At 38.8% G+C, this 21,707-nt stretch overlaps 3 protein-coding genes across 4 annotated transcripts in view; 1 reads left to right on the top strand and 2 right to left on the bottom strand.

Annotated features, from left to right (window-relative positions):
• LOC149000353 (uncharacterized) overlaps window positions 1-4,577 on the bottom strand; it is a 30,791-nt gene extending 26,214 nt beyond the window's left edge. Inside the window, exons 1-8 of one of the 2 annotated variants that reach the window (XM_089140477.1) lie at window positions 4,414-4,577; window positions 4,189-4,346; window positions 4,065-4,113; window positions 3,828-3,977; window positions 2,893-3,029; window positions 2,730-2,799; window positions 2,377-2,467; window positions 2,176-2,245 (exon numbers count right to left, since the gene is read on the bottom strand). In XM_089140477.1, the coding sequence (XP_088996603.1) occupies window positions 2,176-2,245; window positions 2,377-2,467; window positions 2,730-2,799; window positions 2,893-3,029; window positions 3,828-3,977; window positions 4,065-4,113; window positions 4,189-4,346; window positions 4,414-4,474 (786 nt within the window). In that variant the 5' untranslated portion in view covers window positions 4,475-4,577. Of the gene's footprint in view, window positions 1-2,175; window positions 2,246-2,376; window positions 2,468-2,729; window positions 2,800-2,892; window positions 3,030-3,827; window positions 3,978-4,064; window positions 4,114-4,188 lie in introns of both variants that reach the window. The other variant, XM_089140476.1, reaches the window with a different exon arrangement.
• A 2,568-nt stretch (window positions 4,578-7,145) lies between these two features.
• LOC149000352 (putative flavin-containing monooxygenase 1) lies at window positions 7,146-10,323 on the top strand. The gene is made up of 5 exons (XM_089140942.1): window positions 7,146-7,583; window positions 7,719-7,956; window positions 8,465-8,640; window positions 9,071-9,429; window positions 9,862-10,323. Exons 1-5 carry the CDS (start codon window positions 7,146-7,148, stop codon window positions 10,199-10,201), a joined length of 1,551 nt encoding a protein of 516 aa, XP_088997068.1. The 3' UTR covers window positions 10,202-10,323.
• Window positions 10,306-21,707, bottom strand: part of LOC149000351 (protoheme IX farnesyltransferase, mitochondrial-like) — a 29,998-nt gene continuing 18,596 nt past the window's right edge. Inside the window, exons 6-7 of the mRNA XM_089140943.1 lie at window positions 21,214-21,317; window positions 10,306-11,015 (exon numbers count right to left, since the gene is read on the bottom strand). Of these exons, the coding sequence (XP_088997069.1) occupies window positions 10,612-11,015; window positions 21,214-21,317 (508 nt within the window). The 3' untranslated portion in view covers window positions 10,306-10,611. The remainder of the gene's footprint in view (window positions 11,016-21,213; window positions 21,318-21,707) is intronic.

Raw genomic sequence — 21,707 nt, 5'->3', positions numbered from 1 at the left:
GCGTTTGGAAAGAAAGACCCATCCGGGAGGATGGGAGATAGAAAGAACATGAAAATGTACAAAAAGAGAAAGAGATGGCGTAATGCCAAGCTCAAAACACAAACCCAAGAAGCCGACGATGAGACGCCGGCTATTGGGGAGGAGCATTCCGGACAAATGTTCCAGTGATTCAAAACTCCGGGAGAACAAAGGATTAAAAAAGGGAAAGCGAACCCCGCTTTCCAGTGCATCTATATACAGAGAAAATTCACCCGAAAGGGATGAATCAACCCTCTCATCAGGGTGGGGAGCCCTAACCTGATATGAGGAAGGAAGGTCAAAATCTTGGACAGCTGAAAGAAGGGTTTCCTCATTGTAAATGGAGGGAATGGAGTCCGGGTCCACCATTGGACCCGGAGGTTTGAGGCTGCCTAGAAGACTCGACAATCTTGGAAGATCCGGACTCGAGAAGGACAGGAGAAGTTTCGGTTTTTCTTTCAAAACCTTTTGAGAAACTTCGCGAACTTCGCGCGAGGACGATTAGGGTTTTGTTATCACTATCCGACTGTTCGGGAGCAGGAGAAGCAAAAGCATCACTGCTATCACCAACATGGGGTACTAAAGAAGCCCTATCGTCCGCCATTACTCGTTTCAGTAAACTACAAAAAGAAAAAGACCAGTCAACTTACCTCGATTCAAGTGAGACGGAAGCTTGAGAGCAGGAAGGCGCGAAGCAGACAACAAAGGTTCAAATTCCAGACAGGAAGAATGAAACCTACGAAGACAACGAACCGCTTTTAAAACTCCCGCACGAGCGTTCGAGAATCTGAACGATCGAGATTGATTCAAAATCAACGATCGAGATTGATTCAAAATCAACGATCAAGATTGAAAGACGTTTTGAAAGTTTGAACTCACGAATCCGAAATAGGCGTTCGGAAACCGTCGCTTGGATGACGTGAGCCACGACAGATCAACTGCAACGAGATATGTGGCCTTACACTCACAACGCTCGAGGAAAAGTGACCACCGCATTAAATGTGATACGACATTTAATGAAGCACGCAGAGATCATCACCTGAAGACGAACCCAGTTAAAAACCAAGCCCTCGGGATCGACCGAACGCTTGGTCTGGGGGGCTCGTGATACGGAGAGTTTATGATCAGACCGGGTTCATACCTGGTCCGACCCTCGACCCCGGTCGAGACGGAGAAAACCGAATCGCTCCCGAGCGAACCGGATCCGGAAGATGGCTTGCTGAAGAAGAAAGCTTATTTGGCTCCAAGCGTGCCCTAATCTTACTTATGGATTAGGGTAATCGCCCTAATGATGGCAGACTCAAACTGACGGCTGCGGATAATCATTAACGAAGGGATAACCATCGCATAACCAAAAGGTTATCTCAGGAGTCCTCTACTAACCCAAACTAGTAGAAGTCTATCGCTCAACGGATCCAACTGATAAGATCCAACGACTACCCGAAGAAGGCTCAAGTGCATCCAACAAAGGAGATTCGAAGGTACACTCTATATAAACCTCACTACAATACAAGGTGAGGGACGGATCAATCAATCAAAAAGAATACTATCTGAGACTCAGGTTCAGATACATACTGATAGACCTAAACTATCAGCGATCTGCTATCTAGATCACCTTTCCCCGTTCTTCATTCCTTAGCTCTATGCTCTAGCAGAGCCGTTTGTGATTAAGTTCATCAACTGACTTAGCCTTCGGAGGTGGACTCCCGACCCCAGCGGTCGGGCCACATCTGACGCTTTCGTTTTGCAGGACATCACGTGGAGATCCAAGGGCTGAGCAGATTGTGGACGCATCAAACCCATATTTAGACTTTCTACAATGTTTTATCATCACCCAGAATGGATTTCTTTTGCTCAGTCCAATTCACAAGGTCTTCACAGGAAATGGACTGTCAAACTCTAACATCATTACCAGGAACAAACAGTTTAATGGACTTTTTTGGTTAAAACTAAGATGACTGTTTCCACTTTCTACCACCAACCCATCATCTCAAGAAGAACCTAGGTCAAAGCATACTTCAAGCACTCCAGTGCTATGAATTCCAAGTGAGATGATATATGATTTCCTTTTGGTTGACAACTAACAACCAAATGAAAACTTGAATTCTCGAATTTACTGACATTAGTTCAATATTTAATGGCTGGTTAAGTACTTACTGCAACTAGATTCGCATGCAAAACTGAATCTCCTAATCTGTTCCAGAGTTCTTCAAAATAATCGGTTTGCCTGTAAATAGAAAAATAAGGTGAAGGTAAGTTTTAGGAGGCATTACTTAGGTTAAGAATTTCTTAAAATAATTCAGATCAAACTGATCCAAACTGTCCCAAGTCAACATTGTAGAGAACTCATTCTACTACCTTCCACTAGTATGTATCTCTATAGCATCCACATCACTTCTCTTAAGAAGTTGAGATGTCTCAGCTGCATTTCTCACATAAGTAGCAGCTCCTGAAAAAACTTATCCAAGATCAGTTTAATAGAACATCATCAATGTTCAAACAAGGCAGAACTACAAAAAGTAACAAGAGGAGATTTACAACGTCCTTTTGCAATAACCTTCAGCAAATCTCATGCCTTAAGATTTAAGTGTTCCTTCTTAATTTTGTTAGCACAGGCATACATGGGAAACAGGATGGGGTGAGCAGAGGGGAAACCCAAAATAATTAGAAACCAGAGAGAGTAGGAAAAAGTAGAAGATAAGTATACCCACTTATTTTATCGTAGGGGCATACAGGAATGCACCGGCCACAACCATAGCAACGTTCAGTTATAACTCCGCCCTACATACATAGATTTAATGAATAGCTGGAAATAGAAAAACTACAATAGACAAAATAAGTAAAGTCAAAAACAATATTGACTCCATAAAACACCTGAAATTTCCCACATGCATCTCTGAGATGAGTGGATCCATCTTCCCCTGGTATTAGTTCTAATGAAATTGCATTTGCAGGACAAACCATCTCACACGGTCTTGAACAATCAGGTGGACAATCCTCTGGATCAAATTCTGCCAAGATAGTACTGAATGAAGGTAAGTTCTGAAATCAAGGAGTAAAAGGCAGCAAAAACAGTCAGTAAATGATTCGTGTATATCGTGCTGGCACCCAGCAATCGAGAGGTTCCACTTCAATATTGACTCATTACCCTACACATCTGATAAAATATCTTTCCTTCTTTGGTTCTATTTTACTATCCTTTTTTCAGAGGGATTTGGCCAAGGGCTTTCTGTAGACCATTGTTCCTCAACACACACCAAATTTAATTGTTCATATGATTGGGATCATCACATATGGCTTGTTTCATTGATCTGGATGATCTTGAAAAGGAGGCACAATGAGTGGTTGGCTAGATTAATAAGCAACCAGTAACTAGCAAAATCTACAAGAGTGAACTAGCATTCACCAAATGCTCTTGGATGAGCTTAGTGCTATAACACCAAACCATCCAAAATGCAGACCACAGCAAACATGGCACCATGCCTATCCAAACTTCATTACCTTGGTCAAACAGTCTCAAACTAAGGTTTGGCTAGGTATATTAGAATTAGCAACTGCTACCAAACAAGAAATTCTCATATATCTAAAATAATACTATTCAAATTAAGACGCCAAGATTCACTTCTTCTTTTTTTGGTAAATAAGATTCACTGGGTAATGGGCATTTTAATTTGCACTCCACTTAACTACTAATGGGGCAAAAAAATATTACATTTTTTTGATGTTCAGGATTAAACCAGTGATCAACCACAAACACACAGAGACCAACACAAAGAAACTGCTAAGTGGGGTGTGAATTAGAGCGTTACCAGCTTTGCGGAAGTGGATATCTTCATCGTCATTTACACTAATCATAACCCATGGCCGTCGAAGGAGACCACCAATCTCTTCAGCCACATCGATGCCTTCGTTCACAGCAGTCACCACGGATTCATCGGCGGCACAATCAATGCAATCCACTGTGCTTATCATCCCAAACACCACATTCAGATTGCAGAGGCTTACGAAATTAAAGCAGAAATCCAGATTGAACAGATTTTCCTCACCTCCAGCAAGAGTATAAACGAGGGAGAGATTTCTGATATCGACAACATCCTGAAATAAAGCTTTCAAAGTGAAAATTATGAAACTCAGCCTTTTCTGTAGGTTTACAGAGGATTTAATCATCACCTCGAAGCTAGCACCGCAGATGAGCTTGACCCAGTTCCCCTTTTGGAGAGATTCAAGTGGGGAGCTCGATATAGAAGGCATTCCAATCCTTTTGATTAGGTTTTTAACGGCTTCAAAACTCTTGCTGCTGTTTTTGTGCCTCCTCTGTTTTTCAATCACTGCAGGAAAGGAAATACGGGATATGCAGGTCTGTGTGTAACAGTGTGTGAGAGAGAGAAGAGTTACCCAGTTGATGATTCTGTTGTTGTGGATGAAAAGAAGCATTGCAGGTGAAGCTCAAAGCCATCAGAGCTCAAAAGGCGAAGCTACCACTTAGACCATAGAAATGTTAGCTCCATTCAGAGAAATCATCTGCAAGACTGCAAGCGATAAAATATACGTTATCTTTACAAGACATGAACATTAACATTAAGAACAGATAATACATACAGTATTTACACATATCTTTACACGAAATGAACATTAACATTAAGAACAGATAATACATACAGTATTTACACATATTTTCATATTTTTTAACCATTGGATAGACATGATGGCGTATGGTTCGACGAAAGTCAGTCAATATTTTTAACCATTGGAAATTTGGAATTGATTCGAGGAAAGTCAGTCCGTCAATAGATTTATAACACTCTCAAAAGATGCTTAACAAATGCCATGCCGTTTTGGTTAGGGAAAAAATCATCCGTTGTGTACACCAGCCAAATAAAATACATAAAATACTGAGATTAAAATTTAAGTCTAAATTTAAAAAGTTTAAAAGAGTATTTAAAGTTCCTTTGGGTGCGAGAGGTCCTGTAGTTCAATTCTCGGAATGCCCTAATTAAATTAACTGAAGCTGAGAAGGTAATTAGAAATTCGGCCAATGAAGGAAAGTGTTTAAGAGGGAGCTCAATGGGGCCAAATGTGGCAACTAGGGAGGATGATTTGGAATTTAGTGAGACCCATCAGAGTTTGGCCAGGCTGGAAAGTGATGGAACGCTGCAATTAGAAGTAGTTTTTCCTCATCGAAAGCCTGATCGTCCTAAAAAGGCTCATACAATGAGGAAAATGTTAACAAGTAAAAAGGTTCTATTGCAAAGGAATTGAAGAAAGTAGATGCAACTTTAGAAAAAGTATCTACAATAAATAAGAGCCTCTCATTGGGAGATAATAGTTTTGCTATGTAACTGTTACTATGAAGCTTTTCTTTTGGAATATTCGCGGCATTGGTAATGCATTTGGGAGGAGGGCTCTTAAACTTTTGTTAATGACTCATCAACTAGACATTTTGTGTGTCACTGAACCAAAAGTGGATATCAATAAGTGCTCAATTCTAATGGTTAATAGTTATCAAATGTGGGTAGAAACCAGTGAAGTAATGTGTATTGGGGGCAACTGTTGTTGCGGTGAGCGAGGTTGGTTCCTTTTAGGGTTCTAATTGCTGTATTTTTTTTCTTCTTTTTCTTCTTCGCTTTATAAAATGACCCTTTTAGCGGAAAAAAAAAATATATGTGCATTGTTGTGCACAACAGAGGATGTTTACTCTTTTGGTTAAAGCTATGTTAACATGATTCTAAAATGATTTTGGCTCTTTTTTCAATTCTCGAGATTTGACTTGCAAATGAGAATGAGAACAAATCTATCATTTTATGTCCAATTTTCTTATTTTGACCAATAAAGGCTTGTGCTTGTTGAACTTTGTTGAGGAATCTGCACAAACACTTGAATGGTTGTTGTACTCACAATATTTCTTCAAAGCTGAAATGTACCATAGGTACTTTCTTTAAGGTATTTAGACATCAGTTAGCCCAAACTTTTTAAGGTTGAGAGAGAGAGAGAAAAGAAGGAAATTCAATGGAAAGAATGAACTCGAAATTAGGTTTATATAGAGCCCCAAAGGCTATGGGTGAAAGGGTAAGGTCACCTACTTTTAAGGTTGAGAGAGAGAGAAGAAGGAAATTTAATGGAAAGAATGAACTCTCTTTGTGAGGATATCTATTCAACTCAAGTCATATAGAATTATTAATATATATCTATATAACCATGATAGGGTCACAACAGGGTTTAAACTCGATTCGCATCGCACAAGGTTTAATCCTTAACAGCAAATTAATATTACATAGACTATATATAAATGAGATAATCCCCTCCTCTCAGTCCGATGTGGGACTAAAGTTTCCGTTATAACAACCATAAAATAGAAGACACGATTAAAACATATATTTATATAAAAATATAAAATAATAAACTTTTAAGTTTTAAACAAATTTACAATAGTGCTCCCTTCACAATACTTTATCAGACATTTAAGAAAGAAGGTTTACCTTTGGATTCTGACAAAATAATTGCTGAGAGACAAACCTGCCTCCTAAATGTGTAACAAAAGAGAGTACGATCATTTTCCAGATAGAGGTTCCCAACTTTGGACATTTTTAGGTAATACCAAAGTGTGCTTTATTCATCGATGTTAACTTATGTCAAACCTCAAGAAAAGGATATCACATGTAGAGTTTGAATCCTCTACCCTTCAAGATAGAGTTCACTATTCGCTTTGCCCCTAGTGGTAGTTTTGTTGACAATTAGGTGCATGGTTTAATGGCAGTGTAATAAGCACTAATCTAGTGTGACTTCAATGCTGGGCATGCAGCATTTAATGCGCAGCATGTGAACCCGACGGCCGAGATTAAAATCCCGACCGAAATTTCGATCTCACCTGTTGGCTTCACAGTGCTGCGCATTTAATGCGCAGCAGTGAAGTGAAGCTCGCACTTATCTGCACCTGATTTTAGTTAGATTCTATGTCATTAATGCTTAAGCAAGATATCATGGACTGTCGGATTGAGATGTGCAAAATCTGAACAACCCATAGGCGCATATCTTGTCCAACACAGAAGCACACCAGCACCCATTTGGTGTAGACATTTAAAATACAAGGGAGATTGATGAAGGAAGAAATTCTGAATCACTAGCTACCCATGGAGAGAAGAGTGGCAATAGTTGGAGCAGGTATTAGTGGTCTTCTTGCATGCAAGTATGTCTTGGAGAAGGGTTTCAAACCGACCGTCTTTGAAGGAGAAAGTGATATTGGTGGAGTGTGGAAACACACATATGAGACTGCCAAGCTTCAGACTTCAAAACAAGCCTATCAGTTCTCTGATTTTCCATGGCCTTCTTCTGTTAAAGAAGATTTCCCCACTGCCAATCAGGTTTTTGAGTATATGAAGTCATATGCTTGTCAGTTTGATCTTCTCCGGTATATTAAGTTCTGCTCTAAGGTAACTGGAATTGATTACCTGGGAGCATCTGATGAAGAAATCCAAACATGGGATTTATGGGGAAACAATGGTGAAGCCTTTGGACCTGGAGGAAAATGGCATGTTACTGTTCTTGACCTCTACAGTGCTTCAACTCAGGTACCAGAAACTTTCAATTACTTAAAAAAGTTTCTACATTTAGTCTGAAAATTCTACAAGAATTTTAACAGAATTATATCTGAGCATGTATTTCCAGAGCCAATAAAAATTATATTTTCTTTGTTAACAATATAGGTTTATGAAGTGGATTTCATGATCTTATGCCTTGGTCGGTATAGTGGTCTCCCCAAGATTCCTGAATTTCCCCTTAACAAAGGACCAGAAGTGTTTCAAGGTAATGTGATACACTCCATGGACTATTCTCTCATGGATAATGCATCTGCTGTGGAGTTTGTCAAGGGAAAAAGTGTTACAATAGTTGGATTTCAGAAATCAGGTGCAGATATTGCAGCTGAGTGTGCAAAAGTAAATGGTGAGTGATATGTCACTTTCATTAAAAAAAAAAAAAAAAGGGGAGATGATATTACTTTCAAATTATTTATTAGAACAATTTTTTTTTTTGGGTGGGGGGCTACCCTGCTTTGGTCTCCATCATTCATTCACTAACATGGTGGATCTCATCTCCTTGAATTTTTTGCAATGGAGATTAGAATATCATTATCTTCCATAATCAAGGTTAAAGAATTCAGACTAGTTAAAAATATGTTCGTTTTTTATAAACAAGTGAGTCTAGACCATCTACCATTCAAGAAGAACAATGTGCTCTCCTGACATTTTTCAACCAAGACATACCTATGAATATTGACAAAATGGATCAGATGATCCACTCTTATTGTGTGGTTGAAAAAGCGCCAAGAAAACACAATGTTTTCCCCCGATAGGGAGGTGATTCAAACTTATAAATATGTTCAATTCAGTGATATTCAAACATTCATTTTTATGCAATTTTATGTTTACTAATTTATCATATTCTATTACAGGAATTAATAATCCTTCTACTATACTCTACAGGAATGTACATTGGTGCATTCCTGATTTTCAAGCATGGGGTGTCTCCCTTGCACTCCTTTACTTGAATAACTTCTCGGAGTTATTGGTCCACAAACCGGGTGAAGGACTTCTTCTTAGTATTGTGGCCACCTTCTTCATCCCCATGGTAATTCCTTTATCCTCTTTTTTTTAGGGAATCTAGGTTCACTGGGTCCGGTTTATGTACATCTTGACTACACCCTCGGGGGATAATTTCTTTTACATATAATTTAAATATAAGGTTAAGTCTCACCCTAGCCCCCAGGGAATTCAAACACTTCATAGTTATAAAACGTTCGTCTTACCAACTGAGCAACCCCTTAAAGTTAACTCTTTTAACATTTTTAGGGTCGTGTTTGGTTCTCTAGAGATGGATAAAAAAGATAAAAAGTATATAGATTAGTGGAAATATAAAGAAAAAAGAGAAAGAGAAAAACATTATATACCCAAATGGATATTGAGTTTATATTTATCTATTGAATTTTATAAATTGTGTAACAGATATTTTCTTTTTTTAAAAAAAAAAAAGGCTAACTCCCCCTTTAATTAATTTGCAGAGATGGGCTATTTCCAAATTTGTTGAAAGTTATCTTAGATCAAAGCTACCCTTAAAGAAGTATAGAATGATACCAAAACATAGTTTCTTTGAGGAAATAGCTACATGGAAACTATTCATATTGCCCGAGAATTTCTACAACAGAGTTGAAGAAGGAAGCATCATATTGAAAAAATCAAAGAGCTTCAGCTTCTGCAAAGATGGTTTGATGATTGATGGAGATGATGTTCCTCTACAATCAGACATTGTGATTTTTGCAACTGGATATAAAGGTGATCAAAAGATAAAAAATATTTTCACATCATCGATGTTCCGAGATCAAGTAACCGGATCCCCAACAACTACCTTGCCTCTCTACAGGTTAACATCATCACTCTTCAATTAAATCACAGGTTTGGTTGATATAATCAAAATTTATGATCATCAAAGCTACTAGCAATCTTAGATCCCTACCTTTTAAGGGCCTGTGCTTTGAAGACATGTGAACACTGATGTCTTAATGGCAGTTGTTTCCTCTACTTGTTGGCCTTGCTGTGTAACTCTAGCCCGCCCTTATAGGTCTTTATGTGAACTCTGAAGGAGTCATGGGAAATGATTTTCTGAGCCATTGGATTTGGGGGAGGCATATAGAACAGTAGTACCCCTGTGTCTATTCCTTTTCTATCACATGAAATGATCACTTTGCCCTACAGTAGAATATAGTGATTTATCATATCATTAATGTGTTCCTTTATATCCCATCTCTTTTCTCCTTTAATTTTTCTAATGAGGATCTGATGTGTGCTTATGTAGAGAATGCATCCATCCTCGTATACCCCAACTTGCAATAGTAGGATATTCTGACAGTTATTCAAATCTATATACATCAGAGATGAGGTGCCGATGGCTTACAAGTTTCCTTGATGGTGTTTTCAAGTTACCTAACATTAGAGAGATGGAGAAAGACATCTTATTATGGGAGAAGTATATGAAACAGTACAACCGCAGGTATTTTCGAGGGTCTTGTATATCTCTGGTACATACATGGTACAACGATCAACTCTGCAAGGACATGAAATGCAACCCACGAAGGAAGAATGGATTTCTTGCTGAATGGTTCGAACCTTATGGAACTGTTGATTATGCTAATTGATCTCTATCCTTGCTGGATCATCTCAGTTCTTTGAAGCAAAATTGAACCCTTCCCACCACCCCCCACCACATCTCTCTTTCTAGCAAATAAGTAGAATAATCGAATTGAAATGCTTCCCTGTGTTTCCTGGTAATGGCAAGAGTCTCTTGTGATTTCCCTGCTATAGCAAAGTCACAGCTTCAGGAGCGAAAACTAAGAACATAAGAGGAAACACATTACTGTTAACTTTCCTTTTCTTTTGTAGGAAATTGATTCCCAAATAATTAAAAAATCCATGACCATTCAAACATTATTCAATTCTGCCCATTACAGATTAATTGAGGAGAGGGTGGAAGCCTCAAAAATTATGTTCAGCGCAGAAAACATTACCGCAATTGGCAACTCAGCCATTATTAAATAGATATGTACACTCAAGGTGACAAACTAGTCTTGGAAGGCTCAAGAATAATTGGTAGAATACAGGGAGCTGGCAAGAAAGGAAATGGAGCAACAGATGCATATGCTACAGGAGCGCGTGGTTTAGACTCCCTCGATTTGTTCTGGGATTCATTTTTCTTTTCATCCAGTTCCCAAGTTTCAGAAGATGTCAGGTCAACAAGCAGACCTGGATTTGCTTCTATGAGGCCCTGTTTATCATCAGATATGCGATGAAATAGCATCCCTGACATAAATACAGGAAGATAGAGGAGGCTGGCATGGAACAGTCTCCTGGCACTCTTTGGGGTGCGCTCTCGATAAAATGTGAATGCTGCTGCGCCCATAGTAAGGGTAAGAAGTGTAGATTCAAGAGAAAACCATCCAGAAGTGACACCCCCTGCACACAATTTCATGATAAAGGTTACATACAAAGAATCACATAAAAAACTGCAGACCCTAAGTATAGTGATACAATTTGCAAAACATCCTAATGTTACATGGATAGTATATCAACTTGGTCATCCACAGGGTCAATGTATCTGCCAGAAGAAAGACTCGCATCTCATTCGGAGTTGATAAACATATACTTGAAAACAAAATTCGGGGTCTCAAAGAGTGGAAGAAGTCGATTAGATTTTCCCAAAGCCAACTAAGACTGCTAATTAAGAAGTTTAGTTGATAACACGAACACTTCAGACTAACAAGATGAACTCTAATGGATATAATTTAGGAAGAATATAAAGGAACACAAACCCAGCTTTCTGCACCTACCCCTCACCCAAACCACCCCCAAAAAAAGGGAGCAACAATAGCACGTGAATGTAGAAAAAACTTTGTTCAGTAATAGCATGATGCAGGGAGTCACAAGTCGGCACCTCACCTCTGACAATACACAACAAACCATAGATCATGCAATTCCCTAGTCTAACACCCTTGCATGTGCACCATCTAGATAGTTTGCAAAAGTGAATTGTTTCCAGCATGATTAATGGAAAGGAAGAGGGTGGACAAGTGAGGAAAAACAACGTAGAGCGAAGTTACAAGTGACCAGATCCCAAGTAGGATCTCTCTTATACAATCGAATCAGAATACTTATGATTTAACACCCAATTCCAGATATTCGATACAAGAATCAGCAAACAATGGGTGAAGAATCAGATGACTTAACGCTTGCAACGCAGATAATACTTGACCACATTATCAAATAATCCCTGCCCAAGAGAAAATCAAACAGCAACAATTTAAGATCTGTCATGCAGCATGAATTCTTACAAATTAAAAAGTCGGAAACAAGCAAAACAACCAGAAATAGAAACAGAAGTGCTTGAATGGCTGTCTCTGACAATGGGGTGGAGGTCTAATGGGGCTGAGAAGAAACTCCAGTAAATTTCAGCTAAAGTTACCCGCTAGCTGCTGAGTTATTCTAGATCTCAGCAACAACAACAACAACAACAATAAGCCTTTTCCCAACTAAATGGGGTCGGCTACATGGATTCTTGCCCTCCAATCGGTTCTGTTCAAGGCCATGCTAGATACAAGGCCTAAGCTATACATATCCTTTCTCACCACTTCTCCTAAGGTTATCTTAGGTCTACCCCTAGCTCTTCTAGTTCCTTCAATATGGATTATATCACTTCTCCGAACAGGAGCATTTATAGGTCTCCGTTGAACGTGGCCGTGCCACCTCAAACGACTTTCTCTAAGCTTATCACTTATGGGAGCAACTCCCAGATCAACTCTAATATGATCGTTTCTTATCTTATCCATCCTAGTTTTGCCACTCATCCATCGTAGCATCCTCATTTCTGCTACACTGAGTTTATCTATATGATTCTTTTTTAACAGCCCAACACTCTGCACCGTACATCATAGCTGGTCGGACAACGGTCCTATAAAATTTTCCTTTAAGCTTTAATGGAATACGCCGATCACATAAGACCCCGGATGCACCTCTCCACTTCATCCACCCTATTTTAATTCTTTGGGAAACCTCATCTTCTAAATCACCTCTTTTACTTATGATTGAACCTAGGTACCTAAAACAATCACTCTGAGGAATCTCTTTATCGTCAAGTATCACCACTTCATCATCTGCCCGATCATGACTAAAGTTACAAACTAGATATTCTGTCTTCGATCTACTAAGTTTAAAGCCTTTTGATTCCAAAGCTACTCTCCATGATTCTAATTTGGTATTAATCCCCACTTGGGTCTCATCAATCAACACAATATCATCCGCAAAAAGCATACACCAGGGGACCTCATCTTGAATGTCTTTGGTTAATTCATCCATTACCAGTGCAAATAGATATGGGCTTAAAGTTGACCCTTGATGTAGCCCAACTGTTATCGGGAATTCATTACTTTGTCCCCCCACTGTTCTAACACTAGTCACCGAACCATCATACATATCCTTAACTATATCTACATATTTACTTGCAACACTTCTTTTCTCTAGTACTTGCCAAATTAACGCTCTAGGGACTCTATCATAAGCTTTTTCTAGGTCAATAAATACCATATGAAGGTCTTTCCTACATTCTCTATACCTTTCCATAAGTCTCCTAATTAAGTAAATAGCCTCCGTTGTAGATCTTCCCGGCATAAACCCAAATTGGTTCTCCGTAACTGTAGTTAAGTGTCTCAACCGGGTTTCAATTATTCTCTCCCATAATTTCATCGTATGGCTCATCAATTTAATGCCTCTATAGTTATTACAATAGTAACTAATTGTGATAGACAAACATAGCTGTTGGATCAGCCGCAAATTACCAGCGATCCGGCAAAGGGAGAGGATGAGGTGTTGATCAAACCCCCTAAATATCAGCACCAGCTGATGCTTGGAACTGGAACTTTGAACTCAAAGTTGCTGAAGTAGAAAACAAGATCAGAGAAGCAGCAAGTGATCTTCTTGATGCCTTAACCAGAAACGACAGTGGAACAAATAGGACACTATTATAATGATCAACGGGAAATAGAAATAAAGTACCAAGTGGTGGAATACGAAGAAGAAAGAGTATAGCAGTTTGCGCTATTAGCAAAAGCTATAAGCTTCATCTTTTTTCCATCGTACGATAATCACTAAAGCTCTAGCTATAGAAAGCTTATCAGCAATAACAGAAAATAGAAAGAAACCTGAGAAAAAATCTCACACATGGCTTAGGATATCTTGTATAATAAGACCTTGTTAAACAATGGTTGTCACTGAGAGGGGGGTTTGAACCAGCAAAATTCCAATACTCAATCCTTTGAGCCTCACATTCTCACAAGAACACTTCTTGAATGCACAGTCACAAAGTCCCTGACATGCCTGGCTGGTCGGTGCTAGCCATTTTACCAATCACATAAATAATCACACCTGACACCTTTTGACTCTCAACCAGAAGCTCATACGACACTGTGGTAAGGTCTACCCAATATGCACACCCATCCTACAGACAGAACACCACATGTATTCATATACAATCCACAGGAACGACAAACATTACACCAGATATTTGAGTGGTTTGGCACATCCCTAAATCCATGGTTTCTTGTATATGCTCAATACAGTGCTGCTTTAGTTAGCTACAGCAGACAGGGGCACAAGAGTTTAACCAACATACAATTATGAGGCAAACACCAAATATACTGTAGCTGCATTTGTGTCCAACACCCATCGAACACCCCAATACAAAAATCAGTGAGCTAATCACTTTGCAATATAATGCAAGCACAAGCTACTATAGATATTCAACAATATACAATAGAGCTTTAGCACATTAGAATTACTTGGTTATAAATGAAACAAGCAATAGGTGGAAAACCTTACAACCTGTACTCTGTTTCAATTCCAATACTACGGGAAGCTCTAAGTAGCAGCAGACTGTTGCTCTGATAGTTGCTAGAATATTCAACTTGCTCTTACACATGTGAAACTAGAATATTCAAATGGACAGTTGCTTGTGGGACCCCTTTCTTTTTCTCTTTCTTCTTTTCCTTTGCAGAACCTTCTTTAAGTACACAAAAGCTCAACTATCTTTCTGTAGCCTTCAATGTGATGATGAGTCACTCAATAGTGGTTGGTAAGTGAGCTAATGGAAGAGACCCTAATGTGTCTTTTTCTCTTCTTTTCACTTCTTCCTTTTTCTTCCCTTTTTTTCTTGTTGGAGTTATCTATTACATACCCTTGATTAAGATTGGAGACACCTTCCTAGAGATCCAATGCAAGTGCAACGATTGAATGTAATCTTCCAGGGCCTTTCTCCTTAATGACTCTCTTCTTTGCTTTTTCCTTCAAGGGTTTTCAACTCACCCACAAAATAGCCAAGTCCACTTTTTTAGCCAATATATGACTTACTGTAGTCTCTTCTTTTCCCTTTCTCTTTTCGTTCTTGGGATTTGGAAACTCTAGTTTAATCAAACCTACCCACAGCCTAGATCTTCCATTAGAACACATCCAAAACCAACGACAGCTCCACATAGATGAATTCAATTCCCTTTGCTGCCCAAGAATTTCATTAAAACTCAGCATTAACATACCCAAACTTATTCCAGTTTCAATTCTAGAAGCTTTGACAACCTGCAACTATCTGGAACATACTCGAGTGTTTTTCACAACGATTCCACACAGCCCAATTCAACCCCTGGATCTTCAACCCCTTTGGACATATATCCCCAAACCTTCCTAATGAAACCACTCATATCTGGCTGCAACCTGCCATCAGATTCCAGAGATTACCTTTTTACGCCTCAGTCCTATTTCTACTAGGGATGCTCTATAAATCGAGATTTAACCACCTGATTTAGTTGTAACTTCAGCAGATACCCTTCTCAATGTTAACTTGACATAACCCCCATCAGTGACCCTAACCCTAACTTTCAAGTGGGCGCTGCACTGAATTTTAGCCTACTCAAACAGGATGGTTCTGTAGAGATCTTGGGTAATTGGAGCTTAGTTGATCCCTTTCAATCTAGGGCCACATTAACTATAGTGACAGCATATCATTTCATCAGATTAACTTTACCAAGACTATCAACAAAGGCACTCTACATGTGCATGATTGCCCAAGATGTGTAACTAAACATCCAAATGACTATTTGCAAGAGCATGTCCATACACGTTGATTTGCCGAATGTACATAAAACCAACAATCTCTTTCTAGACTTTCTCAATGTCAAAAGGGTTCAGCTAGAGTGCTACATACTGAAAAAAAGAAACCAGGTAAATACAAACTTCTTGATAAAGGAAAACGTTTTATGTTCAGTACTATATGACGAAATAGGAATTGAAGTGTTTTATTCTTCTGTGTATTATTCAGAACTTTACAATCAATATATACATAGCTGCTATCTATGAAATAGGAAAGAATATCCTACCTAGAAGAATAAAATAAATGAGAAATCTACCTAGAATAGAAGATTACAATAAATGAGAAATCTACCTAGAATAGAAGATTGCAATAAATGAGTAATCTACCTAGAATAGAAAAATACAATAAGAAAAATACCTGTAATAGAATATTACAATCTGATCTACTTAGATTAAAGATACTAATAAAATATTATGATAATGATTCTAAAATTTTCCACACTCCCCCTCAAGCTGGTGAATAGGCATTCTCCATTCCCAGCTTGGATATGCATTTTTGAAAGTCTAAGCTGCTGAATCCTTTAGTAAGTACATCAGCAAGTTGACTGTGTGTAGACACATACGGCGTACAAATCAGTTCACTATCCAGCTTCTCTTTGATGAAGTGCCTGTCAATCTCAATGTGCTTGGTTCAGCCATGTTGAACAAGATTATGTGTTATACTGATTGTTGATTTGTTGTCACAATAGAGTCTCATTGGTCCACCCATTCAACCTTTAGGTCTTCTAAGATAATCTTCAACCAAAGTAATTCACATATTCCATGAGCCATTGCACGAAATTTGGCTTCTGCACTTGACCTGGCCACAACATTCTGCTTCTTGCTCCTCCATGTCACAAGATTGCCACCAAGAAAGGTGCAATATCCTGTGGTTGACCTTCTATCTATTGCTGACCCTGCATAATCAGCATCAGTGTATGCTTCTAGTATCATTCCTTTATTCCTTCTAAATAAAAGGCCTCTCCTTGGCGTCCCTTTTAAATATTGTAGCACACGGTGAGCTGCATGCAAGTGAATTTCCTTTGGACCGTGCATGAATTGGCTGATTATACTAATGGCATATGCTATGTCGGACCTTGTGTGAGACAAGTAGATTAGTCTTCCTACTAGTCTTTGATACATCTCTCGGTCCACAACAACATCTTCTTCTGCATTCCCAAGTTTACTATTGGGATCTATTGGAGTGCTTGCTGGTTTACACGCGGCCATTCCCGTTTCTTTAAGGAGATCAGTGATATACTTTTGTTGAGAGATGAAAATTCCTTGTTAAGAGTGAGCAACTTCAATGCCAAGGAAGTATTTTAATCTTCCTAAAGCCTTGATCTCAAATTCCTTAGCCAAGCATTGAGTCAAATTTTGTTTCTCTTTTTCTTCATTTAGTCACTATTATGTCATCAACATACACAAGTAGTGCCATGACTCCCCCTAATGATGAGTGCTTGATGAACAATGTATGGTCTCCTTGACTTTGCTTGTAACCCATACTAATCATGACTTTAGTAAATCTACCAAACCATGCCCGCGGTGACTGTTTGAGTCTATATAAGGCCTTTTTTAACTTGCATACAGCATTAGCAGCTAAATCATTCTCATAACCCGATGGAACCTCCATGCAAATTTCTTCCTTTAGTTCACCATGCAAGAATGCATTTTTAACATCAAACTGTTGCAAGTCCCAACCATAATTTGCCGCCAAGGATAGTAAGATTCTGACAGTATTCATTTTTGCAACTGGAGCAAATGTTTCAAGGTAGTCAATCCCGTAAGTTTGGGTGTAGCCCTTGGCTACCAACCTTGCTTTGTACCTTTCTAAAGATCCATCTACTCGATACTTCAATGTATAGACCCATTTGCACCCCACAAGTTTTCTTCCCTTCTGGTAACCTTACAAGTTCCTAGGTTCCATTGCTTTCTAATGCTTCCATCTCCACATTCATAGCTTGCTTCCACTCCTTATTGGATAAAGCCTCAAATAAGTTGTTAGGAATGGCAATGGTGTTTAAACTTACCAGAAAGGCTCTATGAGATGGGGGAAAATGTTTAAAGGACAAGAATTGGGCAAGAGGGTACATGGGTTTCGTTGTGCATTCTCTAGTGCCTTTCCTAATGGCAATAGGAAGGTCTAGTTCATTACTATCTATGGGCACATCAGATTCGGTTTGTAGTGAAGGATTAGTCATTTGTACCTCATTTCCAGAATTTGGATTGGAGTCTTGAACTTGCACTGATTTTGGAACCAGATTCTTCTTCCTTGAGAACACCTTTCCTTTGCCAAATCTCACATGCTCAATATCAGAAATAGGCTCTTTCATTTCAAAGTTTGACATATGTTCATGTTGTTCACAGTTTGACACAGGTGAGTCTGACACAAGTTTAGGTTGTTCACAGTTTAACTCAGGTGACATAGTGAAGTATTTGGGAGTGAACTCTAAGTCAAGTAAGGAATTCCCATTCTTATCTTCCATTATTGAATGCTCCCCCTGAAGATGAGATGTGGAAAAATAAGACTTATGTTCATGAAAAGTGACATCAATGGAAACATAGAATCTTTTTGAAGGAGGGTGATAGCACTTATAGCCCTTTTGAGTGGAGGAATATCCTATAAATAAACAGTTGAGTGCTCTAGGATCTAATTTACCCCGATGTGGTCCATGAATATAAACAAATGAGACACACCCAAAAATTCGAGGAACAAGGTTATTTGTCATTTGTAGGTTTGGGTAGAACTGGGAAAGGACATCCATTGGACTCTTGAATCCTAAGACTCTCGAAGGCAGCCAATTTATGAGATGAGTTGTTGTGAGGACTGCTTTCCCCCAAAATGACTTAGGCACATTGTGTTGGAATAGGGAGGCTCTAGTTACATCAAAAAGGTGGCCATTTTTCCGTTCAGCTACTACGTTTTGTTGTGGGGTATCAACGCACGATGACTCATGTATAATTCCCTCCCTTTGAAAGAATGGAGTTAGAATTTGATTGAAATAGTCTTTGGCATTATCAGATCTAAATCATTTTATACCAACTCCAAATTAGTTTTTAACCATAGAATGGAAGTTGGGAAGAACACAAAACATCAGATTTGTTTTTGAGTAGAAAATCCATGAGACACGAGTGCAATCATCAATGAATGACACGAACCACTTAGCCCCAGACACATTAGGAACTCTAGAAGGACCCCAAATATCACTATGAATGAGATAAAAGAGGATGGAACTTCTTTTCTTGCTTAAAGGAAGTGGTACACGCTTGTGTTTAGCAAGCTCACACACATCACAATGAAACTCATCAACATATATGCCTTGAAACAAAGAAGGAAACAAAAGATTGATTACCCTAAAGGAAGGATGTCCAAAACTGGTGACATGAAGCCATATTTTTTCTTTATTGGTTTGAGAAGGACTACCATTAGTAGCATGTGATTGGCTTGGTGCCTCAAGGTAGTAGAGTCCATCCCTTTCTCTAGCATGTCCAATCGTCCTCCCCGAATCCTTGTCCTGAAATACACAATAACTATTATGGTGAAAGACTACATTACAATGTAAATCTTGCGTGAGTTTCTTCACAGAAACGAGATTTGTAGATAGTCTAGGAACATGTAGGACACTTTTCAAGGTGAGGGATGAGTTGAGCTCAATATTTCCAGTTCCAGCCACAGTAGTTAACAAGCCATCAGCAGTAGTTATCTTCCTACTACTTGGACAGGGAGAATATGTGGTGAAAAGATTTGGTGAGTGTGTCATGTGGTCAGTTGCACCTGAATCTATGATCTAGGGGCTTAAAAGAGAATTACTAAAGACATTTAATCCAATAGAAAGTGGAAACTCACCTGAATATGCCAAAGAACATGTACCTGGTTTTTTGTTAAGGTTGCTCAAAAGAGTTTTTATACGTTCTATGTCCTCTTGATTAAGGCTAGCAACCTCTTTATTAGTGGTTTTAGGTTGCTGTGCAGATGTAACATGCGTCTGACCATTATTTCCAGATTGCTCTCCTTTGTGCCCCCACTCTCGGCTAGGAGGTTTACCATGAAGTTTCCAGCATCTTTCCCATGTGTGACGAGCTTTCTTGCAATAGGTACACCATAGATTGTCTCTGTTTTGCTGTTTGGATTGCCCAGTTTTTCCACTTTCAGCAACAAATGCCTAGTCGGTTGTGGGAGTTGAATGCTCTCCTCCTTAAGATACCATTGCTGAACTATCAACACTTGTAGGCTCTAACATCAGTCCTCTTTTGCTCTCTTCCCCTCGAACCAATGCTACAACTTCATTGAAACACGGCACATCTGGTTTTCCAAGAATCTAAACCCTTATTTGGTCAAACTCAGGATTTAACCCAACCAAAAAATCATAGACTCTATCTTGCTCAATATACTGCTTTATTACTGCAGCATCCTCAGAGCACTTCGTCTTGATGACTCGGTAATGATCCAACTCTTGCCACAAATCTTTCAGCTGGTTTGCATATTCTGTAACTGTTTTATTTCCTTGTTTGGCTGCTACTATTTTAACCTTGACCTCATAGACTTGGGCCGCATCTCTCGCCTTAGAATACGTCTGTTGGATAGCCTCCTAGATGTCTTTGGCAGTTGCCAAGAACATGCATGTATCACTTGATTTCTGGAATCATAGAATTCCACATCCATGCCATAATCATAGAATCTTCTTCGTCCCATGCATCATATTTTGGATCTCCTAGTTTCGGTCCATCTCCAATCAGGTGGCTCATCTTTCCTTTGCCCTTCAGAATGGTCCGAATGAGTTGAGACCATTTTAAATAATTTCTTCCATCGAGCCTGTAGGCAGATTGAATATTCTGCAATTCTCCATTCTGCAGATTTTTGATTGTTTGATCAAATGCAGTCCCGGAAGTAACCTCTCTTGGTTCTGACATACTCTTTGTAGGTGCTTAAAAATAGTATGTGAAACAGTAACCAAAGATGCAATAGAACGACAGACAAGACGGAGAAAGAAAAACTCTGTTTTTCAGGTAAGGAAAAAAAAACAGAACAGAGCTGAATAAAGAATGGCGATAAAGGTCAAAGGAAGAATAATCTCTGTGTGGCGGAAACACCAGAGATTAAACCAGAGATTAAAGGCAATGAAGGCCTGAAAGCTGAACAGCAATCCCAAGATTGGTTGGCTCTGATGCCATGACGAAATAGGAATTGAAGTGTTTTATTCTTCTGTGTATTATTCAGAACTTTACAATCATATATACACAGCTGCTATCTATGAAATAGGAAAGAATATCTTACCTAGAAGATTAGAATAAATGAGAAATCTACCTAGAATAGAAGATTACAATAAATGAGAAATCTACCTAGAATAGAAGATTGCAATAAATGAGTAATCTACCTAGAATAGAAAAATACCTGTAATAGAGTATTACAATCTGATCTACTTAGATTAAAGATACTAATAAAATATTATGACATGATTCTAAGATTTTCCAAACTATAACTTACAGTCATAAGCTAAAAAGCCCAAAGGAAGCAAATACAGACAGTTCCTCAAAGCCACCAAGGCAGTTCTCCGACCAGAAACATCACCAAGAGAGATCATTTTAAACCTGAATATGTGAAAATAAAAGCAGGATAAGAGAACAAGCTACGGCAATCAAGTCAACAATTATGGATAACCAAGTTTCTCACGAGTTCCAGCAGGACCAAAACATGCAGCAGGTTCAGGAGTGAACATACAAGACAAGACTGACAGCCAAAAAATTAATCTGCCTTGAGAACCTAATCATCTGATACACCCTTTTCTCATGCTATGACACCTTCCACTGTAATTCATTGACAACAAAAGGGAAACTGTATCAGATGATTAGGGTCATGTTGTCATACTATGGGCCTGCCTTGATGACCCTAATTATCGGTCTACCATTTCTGATTCATTCTCCACATTTTCCTTCATCATCATAATTGACAAGATACTTAAGGTCATGCATTCATATCAA

The sequence above is a fragment of the Hakea prostrata genome, chromosome 11 (assembly GCF_041222555.1).
Source record: "Hakea prostrata isolate BN-2017 chromosome 11, UWA_Hpros_2, whole genome shotgun sequence".
Taxonomy (NCBI): domain Eukaryota; kingdom Viridiplantae; phylum Streptophyta; class Magnoliopsida; order Proteales; family Proteaceae; genus Hakea; species Hakea prostrata.
This window is presented reverse-complemented; position numbering and strand designations above follow the sequence as displayed.